The sequence below is a fragment of the Podarcis cretensis genome, assembly GCF_951804945.1.
Source record: "Podarcis cretensis genome assembly, chromosome: 4".
Lineage (NCBI taxonomy): Eukaryota > Metazoa > Chordata > Lepidosauria > Squamata > Lacertidae > Podarcis > Podarcis cretensis.
In genome coordinates this window covers 26,318,946-26,337,482 of record NC_137173.1, presented here as the reverse complement: position 1 = coordinate 26,337,482, position 18,537 = coordinate 26,318,946, and the positions used below count along the sequence as shown (strand labels likewise).

Below are 18,537 nucleotides of genomic sequence, written 5' to 3'. Positions count from 1 at the left end.
AATGAAAGGCAGCTCTGAGAACAAAGACAGGGTGATTTTGTCCTTTTGCTTCACAGATCAGCATTAATAGCCAATAAACTGTAGGCTTGAATGAGAACAAAGACATGAATCTGGGCTAGGAGAGTACAAAGCTGGGAAGGCTGTGCAAGAAAATTGCAATTTCGATCTTTTCCCCATAGGGAACAAATTATCTAGATGTGTTTCTCTCTTTGTCAAATACATTTTCAACTGTCTTTAATTAGGGCTTAGCTGTAGGCATTATATAATGTGATTGCTTTTCATTTCCTTGTTGTGGGAGGAGGTGCAAGATATAGGAAGGAAAGCACTTGAATAATTTTCAAAGTCTCAATTACCACAAGTGACCACCAGAGGTCAATATCTTTCCACAGGAATTCCTAATGCCTTCTGCACACAATGGAGCCTATTTAAAGTTTAAACACTGTAATCCCTATGTAGACACCATTGTAAAACAAGTTTTTACTGCCACATTTAAAGCACTCTTATCAACAAGTGATATGCACAACCAAGGGCTACCCAAGGAAAAGGAAAATGTTTGGTGTACAGTGTACACTGATGGATGTTGTGCAATTCTTTTCTATAGACTGGAGTGGCCAAGTTGTTCAAGCAATGTATCACAGTATACCGTAATTAATTTACTATTAACTTCCTGTGTTTTTTTACTACCATTACTACCAGTGTTATTAACTACCATTGATGGTATCCCCAACATACTGAATCCTTCATCTGACATTTGTAACGAGACTGCACAAGGAATGGGCAGAATTCAGCTAAGCACCTGCATGCCACATTTATTTCAGAAGAAGAATTAGGCAATGTGGCTAAACTATTGCCCACTGAAATAAGGCGTTAATTATGACTGTATCATGCTGTTTGGGTTACAAATTCGAAGTGCAATGTCAGGCAGACATAGTAATTATGAAGTGTTGTCTACACAAAAATGTCTAGGGAAATGAAGAATAAACAGTGAAACCAGCCAGTATTAACAATATCTTAATAATTACATAATAGTTCAGTACTACATAATAGTGCTCCTGTTAACTAGAATCTATTGAAATTGAAGAAAAACTTTTAGAATGTGAAGACAAAAGTTGAAATGTGAGCTTTATTTATAACTATTACTTTTACATAACCCAGGATAAAATAAACAAACAAAATTACCTAAAGTATAAATTTAGCTCAGTAATCTTAATTTACATTTTTATTGATAAAATACTGAAAGCAGATGAGAAAATACTTCAAGTTTAGAAGAAAAAAGGTGGTCATCTAACTATGAAATCTTTGTGACTACAACTTATTTAGTAGCTTAGAATAAATTCAAAATACAAATATTCTGTGATTCAGTTTCTGTGCTTCTAAAATATATTCATTTCTTACAATGGAAGAAACTGATATTTTACTTCCAACATTAAAAAACAAACAAAAAACATTTCCAGAAAGCCATTTGAACATCCTGACATTTATTCAGGGTGGGGTGTAGAGAAAACATGCAGTATGACTTGCCTTGCAACTCTACATTTGTTCAACCAAATGAACATATAGAACCATATTCTCACATCATGAATGATGCAGAACGACATCATCATGCAATAAATGCATCATGTGACAACTTCACTAATATCCCCAGAAGCAGAAGCAACCATTAGCACGGCCAAGTTGTTCTCAGTACTGTACACAGACTAGGAACACAGATCAGATGAACCCCTTTGGTTTCCTAGAGGTTAGTTCTATAGCATTCAGAGAATATAGCATAATTCATTACTATGCAGATGTGGGATCACCCTCAACAGTAATGAAGATTCAGATCCTTTTCTGTATAGTCCACGATGTCTCATTTCCACATGCAAAGTCAAATGCAGCTTTCCTCACATTTTAAGGCAAAGTCTAGAAGGTGTTGAGTGACCTTGGGGCCTTCATAAAGGAGTTGGAGATTGTGCTTTGTTAGGTGCTACTCAATATATCTTCAGACTCTTAATGGGAATCTATTAAGGAAAAGAAGTGTTTGCCATTATGCTGTCCCTTACTATTAAAGGTACAAAATGCACAAGGTGGTAGACTTTTATTTGGTCATATTGTTTCAGAAATGCTCGTTTCAAACATAAGAACAACTTGTTGGGGGGAAAGGTAGATACCGGTAGATATTGGCTTTGTGAACTTTGGAGCCAAGAGCAGTTATTGTAACGTCAAGGCTTGCCTGACATGCAACAAACAATGACCCCATTTAGTGGTAAGAGAAGGAGGGCTAGCCAAAGAGACTGCGTAGTTTTTTGGATTGGAGGAGGCACAGTCACTGGACTCTAAATCCAAAGGTACTGGCACTGCAAAGGCGGCTTAGTGCTCATGAGCTCTTTAGCAGTGCCTCTGAAAGAAGAGGAGAAAGAAAAATGAGCTATGTACAGATCAGCATAAGGTGCTGCTCTCCCTTTCCGGTATTTTGCTTTCCACAGCACGCAGGGTTAAGGTGCTTTTTCACTCGTCTGAGCACTGCAGTTAAGATGAAAAAAGTTACTTTTGCATGCTCTTTGTCATCATCTCCTACCCACAGCTTGAGTGCCTGCTTGGCAAGTAAACACCAGTGTAATCAGCTTTTTAAGAGAGCTGTTCTAGAGCAGTAGCTTGTTAGTCTGTTGCAGGAAGCACACAGAGCCCAAGAGTCCTGTGGCACCTTTTCAAAACTTTTATGATGGCATAAGCTTTAACAGAAAAGAACCTCCATCTCATGAGTGCATGAAGTACAAAGAGGTCTTTTACCGAACATTTGTTGTGCCTTTCTGCATTGCAAATAACAGTGTGGCAAGGAGTGGCATGGTACTGTACTGGCCTGTGGATGTATTATAAAATTATACTTCAGAATTAATAAATATATTTTGCATTAGGAAGGAATTTCTTCCAGAGTAAAGGTAAAGGACCCCTGACAATTAAGTCCAGTCACAAATGACTCGGGGGTTGCAGCGCTCAAAGTCAAGCCATAAGCCACACTTCCTAAGCAACTTTTCCCTCCTCCATGTGGCTTGCTTACTTATAATCCAGAGCTACCTTTTTAAACACCCTCCTATACTACTTGCATATTTTGTCCAATTCGCATGGATTGCTATATGGTGAGTGAATGGCCCTCCCTCAATGTGTGAGATGGGAAGTAATGTGCAACTTCAGTCCATCAGTCTCCATTTTTCATATTTCCCAATTACGTTATCCCTCTGCAGGCAATGTACACATTTGCATGTGTATTAAATGCAAAATACAGTAATACATCCGCAAACATCCGCCTCGTCTAGCATCCGTTCCAGAGAACGTCCACGGCAAACCCGGAATTACCGGAACGGGTTACTTCCAGGTTTGCCGCTCGCGCATGTGCAGAAGCGCTATATTGCACATGCGCAGATGCAGCGTTTTGCCCTGCGTCCTTTTTGGCTAGCGGATGGGGCTCCGGAACCGATCCCAGTTGCAAAACAAGGTACGACAATACTGTTATTGTGATATCCATGAGTAAAGGAAATGAAAAACCAATGCACAAAGAGTAGGTTCTGTGCATTTTAACTGAAAACGTGTTCTCTTCTTTTAAAAACCAATTAGTTTAATGTTTCTTGTAGGTATAAGTTCAATGCCAGACTGAATGTTTTGAAGAGAGTCAGATCAGCTTATGGATCCCTGGCCCTTCCTGAATCATGCTAGTGCTCAAGTCTCTCTGGAAACCCTTCAAAGACCTGAGTGAGGTGATTCTCTATACTTATTTAGTATTAAGGGAAAGGCACTCTATACCTGTTAAGGGTCACTTTATTCCTTACAAATTTCAGGAAACAGTCTTGGTACTGATATAAGGTCCATGATTGTTAACAATGAATGCTGTGCTCTCAATAGGGACACTAAATACAGATACCTGTTTATAGGGTGGGACTTCCACTTTTATAATGGGGTACTCCCCCTTCCTCTCTTCACATGCCCCTGAAATTGACTTGGGTCAGGAGAACCCCTGGAACAGCACAAAGGGAGGGAAAGGGGGGATCATTCCACCTGGCAAGACAAAATGCTTGCCCTGGTGGATCTGGAGGACTGCTGTAATGAAATATTACCATAGTTCTTATTTGGGGGGGGGGGGACCAACAACTTATATTCTGTGTTCCTACTGAGTGGTTGCTGTACAGAAAAGATATTTTATATCATATATAAAAGTTTAACAACAGCTACTTTAGAATGTTATTACAATTTGTAAGACTGTTTTTTAAGTCAAGGTAGAATAGGTGGGGAAAGAAGAGAATAAAATAAGCTTGCTTGGGCCAAGATTACATTTTCTTGGACTGGTGGTGACAACTCTCTATTCCAGAGTCCTATTTAACAACAACAGCCATCACACAGCAGTTCTCTTCATCTCAGAGACTATTTGTCTTCTCTTTCATTTGATAGGGCTAAGGAATGGAAGAAACCGGAATTCAAAGAGCTTGTGGATGAAGGACACTGCTTCATGTCCCAAAACAAAACTACATTTTCTTGGACTGGTGGTGACAACTCTCTATTCCAGAGTCCTATTTAACAACAACAGCCATCACACAGCAGTTCTCTTCATCTCAGAGACTATTTGTCTTCTCTTTCATTTGATAGGGCTAAGGAATGGAAGAAACCGGAATTCAAAGAGCTTGTGGATGAAGGACACTGCTTCATGTCCCAAAGCAAAACTACTTAAGCTTATTGGATGTGAATTACTCCATTTTTCTCACTTATTTAGAAGTGATCTATCACCCCCACCCACCAAACTTAACACAAATCTAATTGTGCAGCAACGGCTTTCAATGGATTGTTTCTAGGGCTGGAATCAGGGACTAGCACTGCTGAAGCCCACACTCCAACAGAGGGCTGACAACCCCAGACCTCCACTACTCCTACACTTTGCTATTGCTACCTAGTCATCTGTCTCCTAAGCAAGCATATAGTGACAGGAGCAAAGAGGAAGAGGAACAACCTCTGCTCACCTTGCTTTTCCCCTCTAGGCAACTGCAGGCACCTTTAAATACATGGACCATTCACGGCAACTTGCCTGGTCTCACCCCACCCCCCACCCTCGAAAAATCCCCACAAACAAAAGCCAAAGCCAGCACTGACTGCTTCTAAACTTCAATTCTATGAAACATAATCAAGCATAACAAGATCCTGAATCATAGCCAAGAAAGGAAATTAGTTTCAATACAGTACTGAATTGTGAATAACTAAGAACAACTGAAAGAAAACAGCCTTTAAAAATGAAATATTATATAAGATTGAAAATGTAGATTATAACTGCCACTTTTTTAAAAAGGGGCATACAAAAATAAATATGACACAACTGCACTCTTAAGCTGACAAAGGCATTACATGTCTATCCACATGTAATAAATGCAGCACTGTAAACCATATGAGAGGTAACAAAATTATTTTTATCAACTTGAGGTGAAATTTATTTAGGTGTTGTAACTATAAAGAATTTGTCCAGTCACCCATGAGCCAGACACAGCTTGAACATGGTTCTCAACAAACCTTACCTTTTGAGCTCAACGACTCCTAAGAGAAGTATGATTTCTATTTTAGGATCCATTTAACCATCTGCTTGAATATGCCTGTTACAAACTATATTATTTTCTAAAACTGATTATGAAAACTAAACAAACAAACAAACAAACAAACAAACAAACAGATAAATAAGGGGAGGGAATTCAGCACTTAACCTAATGTCACCCAATTATTCACTAACAATGTCAGTATGGCTCCAACCCCTGATTATTTTGAAGTGTAGCTATGATGCTAAAAATAAACTCACAATATATGGGACGGACAGAGTAAGACTTAAAAATAAACAAGAAACATTTAACTGCTACCAGTTTTATACGTATTCTCCATGAAGCTAGACCAAAAATGCAAATTAGTGACATTTTATGGTGGAGGACATTGTTCTGTCATGTTGTGCTCCAAGATCAAGCACCTGCTTTGAAAGATTTCCAAGTACCTGGGGAAATTGGTGTTAATATTCAAACAATCTAAATAACTTACATGTACTCCTGGCCAAGAACAAACACTGCCTTCTCTTGGGGCAGAACATGATTTGCTACATTCAGTGGCACTTGTATACAGTATTATGCAGTAAATACTGAAAATAAAAGAGTTCTAGATTATCACCAAACTTACTGACAGCATCCTGAATACCATCAATTTAATTAACCTGTTTCAACATATATCAGTGCCTACACAACATGAACAATTTCCTTAAGAAATTAATAGAATGCTTTGGTTCTCCAGTTTTCAGTCTGACCAGTCATTTTCATCACATTCCGAATCATCTTCTGAATCGCTGTACTCCACAGCAATGCGTCTGGAAAGAATTGTTGCCACATCATTTCCAACAGGTTCACGCTTAGCTTCTTGTTCACGCTGCTCTTGTACTTTTTTCAACTGGATTCCTGAAGAAAGCAATGAGACAAATTATCACACTTATTTTCATAGGTAAAGTTTTTTTTTCTTTTTAAAGCAAGAGTAAGCTTACAAGTACAGTACACAGGACTTAAAAATTAACGAAAATACCTTAGGGTTTAAAACACAATGAGAATTCACAGAAATAAGGAATTCCAAGAGTTAATATGCTCTTGGTGATTGTTTTGGCTTTTCCACAGGCCTCTGTACTTTTCAATAGAAATGACAACTTCATCTATCATGTAAAACAGTCATTATTCCCCAAGAGAAAAGGAGGCAATTCAAATACCTCTCATGTTACCAGAGGCTATTAATTTACTTTGATCTGCTGTTTTTTTATTTAGTTTTTAGGTTTTAAAATTTTACAATCAATTATCCAACCACCAGCATAAAAAGCGAATTCCAAAGAAGCTCCTGAATTTCCCTCCTCCCCTTTGTGGGTCCTTTTATTAATCTTTTCCTCCTGCATCTTTTCCATTAATCCAAATCTTTTCCATCTCTAGTATATCAAAAATTCAACACTGAATTACAAGTGTTGTTCCAATCCTACTAATGATTTTAGTTGTTTACAATGGTTTTTAAGGTAAATTATGTATTTTCCCCATTCCTTATTGAAATTTTGGTCTTCCTGGTTTCTGATTCTTCTGGTCATTTTTGCCAATTTGGCATAATCTATCAACTGAATCTGCCATTCTTCCCTGGTAGGGAACCAACTATTTTTTTTCCTATAGGTATTTATATACACATGAACACAGACATATATTGTATAGATGCATGTAAGTGTGTGTCTCCATCTGTTTGCCCAAGAACAAAATCAAATACTTCATTGTGGCAGATTACTGTATATCAGGAGAATAGAAGGCATTGGTCCCAACAGCAAGAATTTGAATGCCATTACTTAGCTTTCAAGATGCAACACTGTACAGTGGTGCCTCGGGATGCGAACGGGATCCGTTCTGGAGCCCTGTTCGCATCCTGAAGCGAACATAACACGCGACTGAGCATCTGTGGGTCGCATTTCGCTGCTTCCGCGCATGTGTGTGACGTCATTTTGAGCGTCTGCACATGCAGCGAAACCCGGAAGTAACGTGTTCTGTTACTTCCGGGTTGCCGCAGAGCGCAACCCGAAAATATTCATCCTGAAGCTGCTTCAACCCGAGGTATGACTGTACTTATAAATTAAAAGCACGGCTTATGCAAAGTTATGGAAAACCCAAACACTGGTCTGTTTAAGCCTGACCATTCTTAATGTACCCTTACCCATCCGAATAGCAGCCAGAAGATCACTTCGAGCATCACTGATGGGTGACTGTGTGGGCTCATGCCGCTTTGCTTCAGCCAGTGCAGGCGCAAGCATCGGAGAGGATGAGAGAGAGGATCCTGCAGCAGGAGGGCCTGGAGGGGGAGGAGGCGGGCCTGGAGGAGGGGGAGCTGTAACAACAAGCCCAGTAGAAGGAGGATGAAGAGCAGCAGAATATATAGATCCAGTCACTAGTCCAGGATGGGAAGGTAGCACAGGGATTTGGAGAGGACTAACAAAAGCGGTCTGTGCAGAAGGAATCATGGGTGGAGGGGGAGGCAGCGGGGGTCCTGAAGGATTGTAATAATCCACCATCTGAGCTGCAAGCATCCTATATATAAAATAGAACACAATATTTGTTAACTGGCATATGAGCTAGCAGATTTGCAGTGTGCACCCAGTAGCATATGCTTCATTTGGTAATGAATATGATTGCATAATAAATACTGGGTTACACTGCATTGATTTTCTTCACTTTTTCTGGCAACTCAAACTTTTCCAGTTGCCTCTTACTAAACACACAACACACATAGCACACATCTCTCTGTTTCAACATCAACAACAAGTTTTCCCACATCCATTTTTACCTTGGTTTAAATATAGCACTGGGAAGCAGTAAAGGGTCCTTACCTAGTTTGCTGGAGTATTTTCTCTAAGCATGTGAGCCTCAAGTACTGTAGCAACCTAATCATACAACAATACAGCTCAAGTATATCCCCCACTGAACATTAACCATACTTAAGACCTCTTACTTCCACTCTTTTTGTCTATGTGTCCCATCCCTTTCCCCCATGTCGTTGCTGATTGTAAGCCTGAGGACAGGGACTGTCTTGTTAACTGATCTCATGTAAGCTGCTTTGGGAGCCTTTCAGCTGAAAAGCAAGGTAAACACATTTTAAATAAATAACAAAAGGAATTTTTTACCCATAATCAGCTGGTACCAATGACACAGTCCCTAGGGATCCATCTACGGCTTGGGGTGGGGGTGGAGGTGGTTGTTGAGGTCTGTTTAAGGTAGCATGCCGCACTGTTGTAGAAGGTGGCCTAAATTCATGCTCAAGGCCCTGGCTTGCAAGCATGTACTGAGCTCCATCTCCTGCTCCATATGAAGGCATCATTGGCTGCTGATGGAGGGAATGATTTGGAGTAGCAGGATATGAATAGCTGGTAACATCTGAGGCATGAGATCTAAAATACAAGTGGAGAAAATACAGAAATTAGGAGGAAATGTACCATAATAGTTTCACTGTCTTTGCAAAGAACTTTCTACAGCCACAAAGTGCAGCTTATATTTACAAAATCTGAATTTTCAAATTCATCGATTTTCCTAATACACAGAAACCGTAAACTTGCAGTGTATGCATTCTCTCACATACAAGGCGATATTAGTTCTATGAGAAGTGATAGAGAAGTACTATTACCAAGAAAAGCAAAAGATGAAAGCAAAACTAGAAGCTGAGACCAAGAGAATATTTTCATTTATCAAAAACAACCCAACTCCAAGAGCTTAATATTTTATAAGTTGCTTTTTTTTTTTTTTTTTTTTTTTTTTGCAAATAATTACAACTGGATTAAAGAGGCAGAGAAAAAAGAACTATTAGTGGAACACAGAACTTATAAAGATACTAACTCTGTAGAGCTTATCAGTTAGGGCCAACAGACAATTTATTTGCATGCCTGAGCTGCAAAAAGCTGCATTAGTAAAGACAAATTGTGTCATATAGTAATTTGGTTTAAAAAGGTATCAGTAAAATAGATGCTCATCATCTTTTTCAGACAGGAAGCTAGGCAAGCAACAAAGCACCAGAGGTTTGAGTAAAACAAAAAGACAAACCCTTTGGGCATCTTGGCCTCTTTTGTGCTTCCTGTCTGCTCTTGTTTCTTTGTATCACTTATGAACTCAATGCCCATTTTCCTTCTCTCCCACTCTTCTCTTCTTGTCCTTACTTTCCTCACATTAATTTGCTGGTGCCGGCTTGGATTCAGCTTGTGTCTCTCTTTCTGAATCACAATAGGCATAGCATAAATGCATTGTAAATAGGACTCGCCAATTCGGAAACATCAGAATTTCAAATTCCAATAGTTACATAAAATTGCTATGTTTGCTTATCATTTTTATGCATATATAAGCAGTGCATCAAAATTATAACAAGAAGCGCATTTGTGTAGGCTTGTTTTGAATGTAACACTTGCGTTTACGATACTCCTATTACAATTCATTCACAAGGCAATTTTTCATGCTACAAAAAAGGAGTAAAAAAATGTACATGTCAGTCAAGGAAACAAAATGACTGGAGTAAGTGAATTAATCCAGTTAACAGAGTTGACAAGAATATGATTCCCATGGTTCAAGAGGAGTAGAATTTCAACAAGTGACTGGGAATCACAGAAATGCTTTCCTCTCTATTAAGTTGGAGAACAGTTTTGCTCAGGAAAAAAAGTTATGTAGCATGAAAGAAGAATATTTTCCTAGTACAGACAAAGCATCCTGAATAGCATCATAGAAATATTATACAGAAGTAATTCTCTTTAAAACATGGCTTTCTATGGAAGTCAGCTTCTGGGCTCTTCTTGCAATCCTCTTTTGCTTTAACAGCCTGGACTTTAAAAATAACTACAAGATGACATAAACAAGCCATAATAGATGTTAGTGGAATTGTGAAATGTTGTTAGGCAGTCTGCATTATTTGCTGTGGGTTGTTCCTTCCTTCCAATTAAATTAATTTGGAGAACAAATATGAAAACAAAAATGTCTCTAGAGACCACTTGGCCAATCAACTTGAATGTTCCACTTTGCTTGAACACAGACCTCCCACTTAGCACAAAGAAGTATAACACAGAGAGAGAATACTGGTGGTAAATACTGTTGTACACACTAGGGATATGTTTCTGTTCAAAACCATTTTTAAAAATATTGCTTCTGGTTCTGCAACTCCTCTCTGAATACCAATTATATGAACAGTGCACTTTATTCAATTAGCAAAATCTACTAATATGAAGCCGGTATATTGCCTTGCATGTGAAGAACCATTGCTTTCTAAGTACTACACAAAAGTTTAGAATATGTTTTTCTTAAAATCAGTAAAATCATTAAATTGAAAAAAAAAAAAATCCATGTACTAAGTTGCCTATAGCAGCACAATATGGCAATCTAGAACAGAAACACAAACATACGTGCAATGTGGCTGTATAGTAACAAGTAACAGATTTAAGTCACACTGGCCTTTCAAATAATTTTGAAAATGCCTGTTGTAACATTAATTGAATGTTTCATTGCAATTCTACAGTTAAGCTTATTAAGAATATAAGGATACTATGCATATCTGAATGTATAATACAACAAAAAGGTTTGTTGTAAACAGACCTAGTATCAGGGGACAGAGATCCCTCGGATGATGCTCCATGGTATATATTTTGAGACAACCTGTTGTCTGGTCTAAGCTCTTTGTCATAAGCCATCATATTCCATTCCTGGCGCCTGTTCCTTGCTTTTCTAACCTTTTTCACCTCACGAGTTGTGCCATCTATACGCTTTTGCTCCTAATGTTACAGAACAAGAAAGCAAGGCATGCGAAAGGAAGAGACAAGGAAGGAAAGAGCAAGTTAAATGCTGTTAAGAGAATGAAAATAAGTAGATATATAGGTGAGCCAAGCAAATTATAGTGAAGCCATATTCTAAAGAGCTCATAGGTTATACATCTGACAAGAAATCAGCTGTGCAGTAATATATACATAGCAAACACACACATTAAATTTACATATTAGTGTTTTTTTTCACAATTGTAAAATTGTATGGTTTGCAAAGCCTGCTTTAAACAATACCATGCTAAATTGTAGTTCTACAGAGCTACTGTAATCTTAGTGTTCAAACAAGCAAATAAAAAGGTTCACAGTGCATCACAGCAAGTGGCATGGAAATATTTTCCCATCAGAGTCCAGGGGTATGTGAAGATACACCTACAAACAAGAGTTGGTGTGTTTTTTCTGGCACTGGAATAAACTTGGCTTCCCTTCAACACCACATGTACCTTTTCTGAAATCAACTGATTTCCTCTTTTAAGCAGTTACCTTACAGCAGAGAGCTGCATGGTATTCATCCTTGCAAATGGAAAAAGCTCAGTACTTATACTGTCCTGCCAAACAAATACCAAATAGGTGTCATGCACATGGAAGGATAATGGATCACAACACAAACGACTCATTAGAGTATATTAAAATCAATGATAAAAATACAGTCGTACTTTGGATTTCAAATGCCTTGGCTCCCAAACAAATCAGCTCCCGAATGATCAAAACCCAGAAGTGAGTGTTCCGGTTTTCGAACGTTCTTTTGGAAGCCGAACGTCTGACGGGGCTTCCACGGCTTCTGATTGGCTGCAGGAGCTTCCTGCAGCCAATCAGAAGCCGCGCTTTGGTTTCCAAATGTTTTGGAAGTCGACTGGACTTCCGGAACGGATTCTGTTTGACTTCCAAGGTGTGACTGTAAATGCATTTGGGGAGAACGGTTAGATTAACTGATTTTCAATTATGAAAGAAAAATTGCAATGAAATCATAAAAATATATTCTTTAATCACACAGTTACTAAGAAGCATAAAGCATGTCTCTTCACCTTTTCTCTTCCTGTATAGTTGTAGGCACCTAGGACAGCAAAGGCTATCTATTCCTGATATACCCGTTTTCTAGGCTGATTTCAGATCCAAAACTGCCTTGGTCACCTTGTCAATGACCTAAGCTAGATGAAGACTGAGGAAGGATGATTTAATTGTCCTGGGTCTCCTAGCAATATTTGATACCAGTGACCAATACATTCTGCCTGGGTTTTTTTAGTGTTTGGAGGGAGCTTTTTGCAGTGTTTTTGCTTATAACTCAAACATTTATTCTGTTGCAAACTCTTAAATTACAGTCATCATATTTTATGCAGATGGGAAGACAGCCGAGGTTAGTGATAACAGCAACAGGCAAGCCCATTTAAGACCATCTGTTCACAGAAGGAGGATAAAGTATGCTACAGTAACCATTTCATTGGAATTAAAACCTCAACATTCTTAGGCAAAGTCAAACTAAAAACGGGCATTTTACATACAGAAAAACTCAACCTTGTTAGCACACATGTTATATTGCCCTCCCATCCCCACTTCACATATCCTCACCACATCAACAAGCTTTCCCTCACCAAGCAAAGAATCATCCAAGTCTCCTGGTCACAGAATATGGTGCTTTGCTTTATTTCAGAAGGAGTAGTAAACAAAAAAGCCTTCTTCTCTTAGTGATGTTCTTATTTACTTTTGTACATTGCCTAGGTCAGGCAGGTGGTCTGGGAGTTCCAGTATTACCATAGCCACACAGAAATGCACGTACATTTTCTATTTAAAAATAGCTGATTTATTGCTTAGTGACATTCTTCAGGGATGACAGCAATGAACATCATTCCTAAAACTGCTCCATTATATACTCTTCCATGACATACCTTAGGTGATTCTTTATTCAGACTCACCCATAAAAAGCAGATAGACATATTCTCAGAATAAGAAGAATAAAGTCAATTTGCATTTTAGAGTGGAAACAATCTAATGAAAACCATCAAAAGCTCAAAGAACTTTATGAAATAAGTTTATAATCATATAATCTATTTTTCAAAAATATGTTTTCTGAAACTAGTAGGCTATTTTTGCTAGAATTTTTTAAGAGAAGAAATTAAGACACACATTTAAGATTGAAATATAAAAGTATGAAATAATCTTGCTAGTTTTCCAGTCATATGTATGTCAAGAAAAACATTTAAACAATGTACCATTTTTATTCCAAAATATGGCTGGTAAACCACGTGCATACATTTTAAAATGTGCCTGTTTACCTTTTGGCGTCTCTTCTCTTTTCGTTTGTCTTCTGTATCTTGTAACATTTTTTCTTTCCATAGGTCAAAGAAATAAGAGGGATCAGTATAGAACTTCAGCCCATCCTTTTTATCATCTCTGTGAACAAAATGAACAGATATTGAGAAAACAGGAGGATTATTGTTTAAAAGCATACTTAGAGACCAAGCAAGTATTCTAGCGTACTCATGACTCTGCAGATAACCTAGTGGGAAAGGCTCCAATGGTGCCAATGTACTGCATAGGATGCCATTTCGAGACAGAAGACCTACCTCCCAAAGAAAAGGAACAGTTCTGTCTGTTTCAAGTAGCAAGCCAGCTACTTTGCCAACTGAACTGAGTCAGGTTCTGCTGACTCAAATGATACAATGAGGTGCTTACTTAAGAATAGGCCCAATACTTATTACATTTGTTTGGATAAAACGGTTTAGGAAGTAAACCTACATAGGATAAAACATAGGAAGTAGACCTACACTTTAATGAGAAGTTGGCTTTCCTGCAACCAAACCCATAAGTGCAGAACCCATTGGCCACTTCACTCAGGGCCTGGTGCAAACTGCATCTGGTTGTGCCAAGGTATCAATTGGGAAAACCCAGTATGAATGGGTGTTTGAGGTAAGTTGAAAATGACAAGAAGCAATGTTCAAACAATTATTTTAAATTTAGAAGTATATTGTCTTCAAATCAGCAAGCTAAACCACCCCCCACGTAGATAGATTTTGATATTCTAGCATATTTACTCTGAGAGGTGCCTTAGCTCAGCATCTTTGCACGTAAAAATATTGTTTAAAAAACAAAAACTCTCAAGCACTAGAGAGATACTTTAACTTGAAGATATGCTGCCTGTCAGCATACTGTGGGCTAAATTGACTCTTTCTTACTTTCTTAGGCAGCGTTATAGAAATCAACTGAACTATCTTTGGGTTACTGATATGGAGCCTTAGAATCATAGAAGAGTTGAAAGGGACCACAAGGATCATCTAGTCCAACCCTCTGCAATGCAGGAATCTATCGCCCAATGTGGGGCTGAACCCAGAACCCTGAGATTAAGCATCTCATGCTCTACCAACTGAGCTATGCCTCAGGGCTGTTGTCTATATCAGACTCCAAAGAAAAGCTAACTGGGCAATATTCAGTAGCTTGAATCTAGTATTGATTACATCATTACTTGTGCAGGCCTATTTATTCATTTCTAGTTACTGTACCTATATGAAGTAAGGATATTCAATGGAGGTGGTTTGTCACTCCGATTATAAATATCAGCTACAGGATTGGGGATGCTGTTCTTTGAAACCACTTGCTGGTCTTGTACTGTAGAACTTTTGAATGCTTTTTTCATGTTGATATCCTGTAATGACACTGTTGATAAAAACAACAAAATTAGTAGACAGAACTAAATTGAGAAAATGCTAACCACAATATCCAGGAGTAAAGCAAATCAAAAAATTGAACACATTTGATAAGAGGAAGAAGTGAGGAGCAAAACTGATTAAATTCTCGTTCCTATATAGAATACAAAACATGCCCTTCACACAATTTGTGGGTGCAAGATTCTTAACAAGTCAGACATGGTAATATTTCCCCAACAAGATTGTGTAAGTAAAAATATTTGTCCCCCAAATCCACAAGATTATGTATGACATAACAGGTTATATATAGAGTAACTCAGTATGCACATTAGGTGCTATGTTAAACAGCATAAACAGGTGCATTGCATATCATGAAGAAAAACTGATCTGCCCAGTGACAACCTGCTCTTGTTTTCGAACTAAGTTCTGAAAAATTAGTCTTCAAGTAAGTGACCTTTGCCTAGCATCCATACAAGTGAGGAGAAAGCCAAGCAGAAACCCTTAATTTCACAGTTGCTTCCCTAACGGATATAAATACATACTGCAAAATGCATTTGAGCTGCACAACTAGTGTTTTGGATTATTTGGTTGCAAACAGTTGTATTTTATTTATCATAGAAACCATTTCAAATTGTGTATCCATAGGACATAAGTACCGTTGACCTCAACTGTAAGTTGTTGTTATAACACCAACCTGACATCAAACTTTTGGAGCAGATTTGGAAATATAAAAACTGTTTTGGGCCACAAAATACCCTTTTCACAGAAAAACTGGTCTTGTTCAGAACAGCTCCTAACCCAGCTGAAAATAAAGCAGGCAACATACCTATGCCACTCCAAAAAAGAGACAAAAAAGCAATGCAACACTGTCCACAAAATAGGCAACCTCTCCCAAAAAAACCCCTCAATTCTTTTACAAATTTGGGAGGGGCAGAAACCCTGGAAGGTGTCACTTAGGGACCCCATTGATTGGTTTATTATGGCCATTGGCCCATATCTAAAAACAATACATCAAAATTTATCCATAAACAATACAATTTAAACAGTTCCAAGTTAAAACACCCCTATAAAACCAATTTTACTTCAATTAAGAAAACTATACACAATAAGCTCCCTCTATGTCAACCGCAATTCAAATCCCTCAGATTTTGGGGGATATGCGTCTTAGTTCTGGCACTTATTGATGGTTCTTAAGTTTGGCTAAGCTGTCAGAGTCATACAGTGATCCATTTCTCCTCTTATGAAATAAGACATTAATCAGGTATCTAGCGACTGCAAGGGATCTACTTGAGTCTTCGTCGTTTAATAAGCTGATTATATGGGCTTCCTGAGGTCTGTCAGCTATTCTCGCTAGATATGGGGCCAGAAACTTGGGCCGTGAAGCCGAATGTATAGGACAACAGAAGATTATATGATATAACGATTCTATAGATCCACTTTTACAGTCACAGAGGAGTGAGATCTGTCCGTTGGAGAGTCTGTTACCCAACACATTTGATGGGAAAACATTGAATCTAGCCTTTATAAAGGCATACCTGTGCATCACCACAGATAAGGTAGTTAAATAAGATGGAAGCTTCGTTGGTGGTGTTAAGCCAAGGTTTATTGGCGAACAGGTGCCACCACCTGTCGCAATATTAAATTGTAAATCCATCTCCTCTAATTTGTGAGTTATAATTCTCTTGGCAGAAATTAAATCCAATTTTAGTAGTTCAGATGGAGATAGTCCTAAGGACACAAGTTTCCCATGTATTATTTTTGCCCAAGGGCTAGGGAAGTCGTCTCTCCAGAGACACTGTATCAAGTGGAGATTTGGAAGTTTATGCCATAATGCCAACCAGTAACAGAGGATGCATTTCCATAATGTGGTTTCTAGAGCTGTAACATTTAGTTCGAGACGTATAGCAGTATTGCTTACACACCTGGGTAATTTTAGCAACCTTCTTAGCAGCTGGTTTTGGATTACCTCCAATTGGGTTAGATTAACAAAGGACCCCCATATTGGGATTGCATATGCTATTGTTGCAATCACCTTTGCCTTGAAAACTTTTAACACTGATGGAATATGGAAAGCCCCATCTGAAAAGAAAAAACGCAGTAGCGCAAAGGAAAGGGCTTTAGCTCTATTTAATACATATGCCAGATGGACCTTCCAGCCCATGTTGTGTTGGAGAAGGACTCCCAAGTATTGAAATTTAAAGACTTGGTCAATGGCTTTTCCGTCTATTCTCCAATTATAGGTTTTTCGACTCTTGGTGAAAATTAGAACTTTGGACTTGGCATGATTAATTGTAAGAAAATTTGATTTGCAGTAAGCATCAAAAATTTTCAGTGCCCTCCTAAGGCCTACTCTTGAGAAAGATAGGATCACTGCGTCGTCTGCGTAGAGTAGAAGGGGGCAACGATATTGGGCAAGGCGGGGGGCATGGATCGTTTCTTGAGAATCTATCAGAGGCACCCTCATATCACTTATAAATAGATTAAAAAGGGTCGGAGCAAGGATACATCCTTGACGGACACCTCTATTGATGGTTACTGAATTTGAGAGGTCGCCGGCCGGAGTGATTCTCACCCTTGCGGCTGATCCGTCATGCAATTTAGTTATTAGCCACAAAAGTCTTTTGTCTATTCCCCATCGTGCTAGTTTTCCCCAAAGTAATCCCCTGGGGATGCTGTCAAAAGCGGCCTTTAAATCAATAAAGGCCGCACAAAGTTGGCCTCTATTTGGGGCGGAATATTTCCGGGCAAGGTGGTATAAAACTAAGACATGATCAACCGCTGACTGATTCGGTCTAAAACCAGCCTGTTCAGGCCCAATCAGGTTGTTCTCTTCGGCCCACTTAGTAAGCTTAGTTAACAAGAACCGTGCATATATTTTCCCAGTTATTGACAATAAACTGATATTCCTGTAGTTTCCCGGGTCATCTGTCGAGCCCTTTTTATGAATTGGAATAATAATCGCATCCTTCCAAATTCTTGGAACCTTCCCACTGTTGTTTACGGCATCAAAAGTAACGGCCAAGATTTTCGCCCACCAGTGTGCATGAAGTTTTATCGCTTCTGCCGGGACTAGGTCGGGACCGGGGGCTTTACCAACTTTGAGATTGGAAATGAGTCCGTGGATTTCTTCCGGATCAGTGGGTGGCCAAAGAGGGAGCTGCTCATAGAATCCATCGATTGTATCAATATTAAGGTCTGGTAAGGCAAAATAGTTCCTTAGAAATGATTCCCAGACTGGGGCAGGAATAACGGTTAGTGGGTAACTTTTAGATTTTCTGTTAACCAACAGCCAGAATTTTCGGGAGTTACGGTTATTTGAGGCAGCTATAAGTGCATGCCAGCGGTTCAGTTGCCATTCCTGTTTGGCCTTTTTTTGCACATATTTGTAAGCTGATTTTGCCTGATAGTACTCCTTGGGAAGCATAGTCGCCCCTGAGGATTTGTAATCATTATAAATAGCACAAAGATGTTGTTTGGCTTGTTTGCAATTACGGTTAAACCACAGTGCACCTGTCTTGGAGTGGGCCCGATTTACCTGGTGGGTTGGGACAGTAAAGAATGACG

The 18,537-nt window shown here is 38.8% G+C and overlaps 1 protein-coding gene across 3 annotated transcripts in view; it reads right to left on the bottom strand.

Moving 5' to 3' along the window:
• Positions 1-5,402: 5,402 nt before the first annotated feature.
• The window catches only part of WASF3 (WASP family member 3), a 34,013-nt gene continuing 20,878 nt past the window's right edge, over positions 5,403-18,537 (bottom strand). For 2 of the 3 annotated variants that reach the window (XM_079973883.1, XM_079973882.1), the window contains exons 4-9: positions 14,830-14,983; positions 13,606-13,723; positions 11,115-11,290; positions 8,675-8,938; positions 7,711-8,081; positions 5,403-6,440 (exon numbers count right to left, since the gene is read on the bottom strand). In XM_079973883.1, coding sequence (XP_079830009.1) covers positions 6,283-6,440; positions 7,711-8,081; positions 8,675-8,938; positions 11,115-11,290; positions 13,606-13,723; positions 14,830-14,983 — 1,241 coding nt within the window. In that variant the 3' untranslated portion in view covers positions 5,403-6,282. Of the gene's footprint in view, positions 6,441-7,710; positions 8,082-8,674; positions 8,939-9,584; positions 9,752-11,114; positions 11,291-13,605; positions 13,724-14,829; positions 14,984-18,537 lie in introns of all 3 variants that reach the window. The other variant, XM_079973884.1, reaches the window with a different exon arrangement.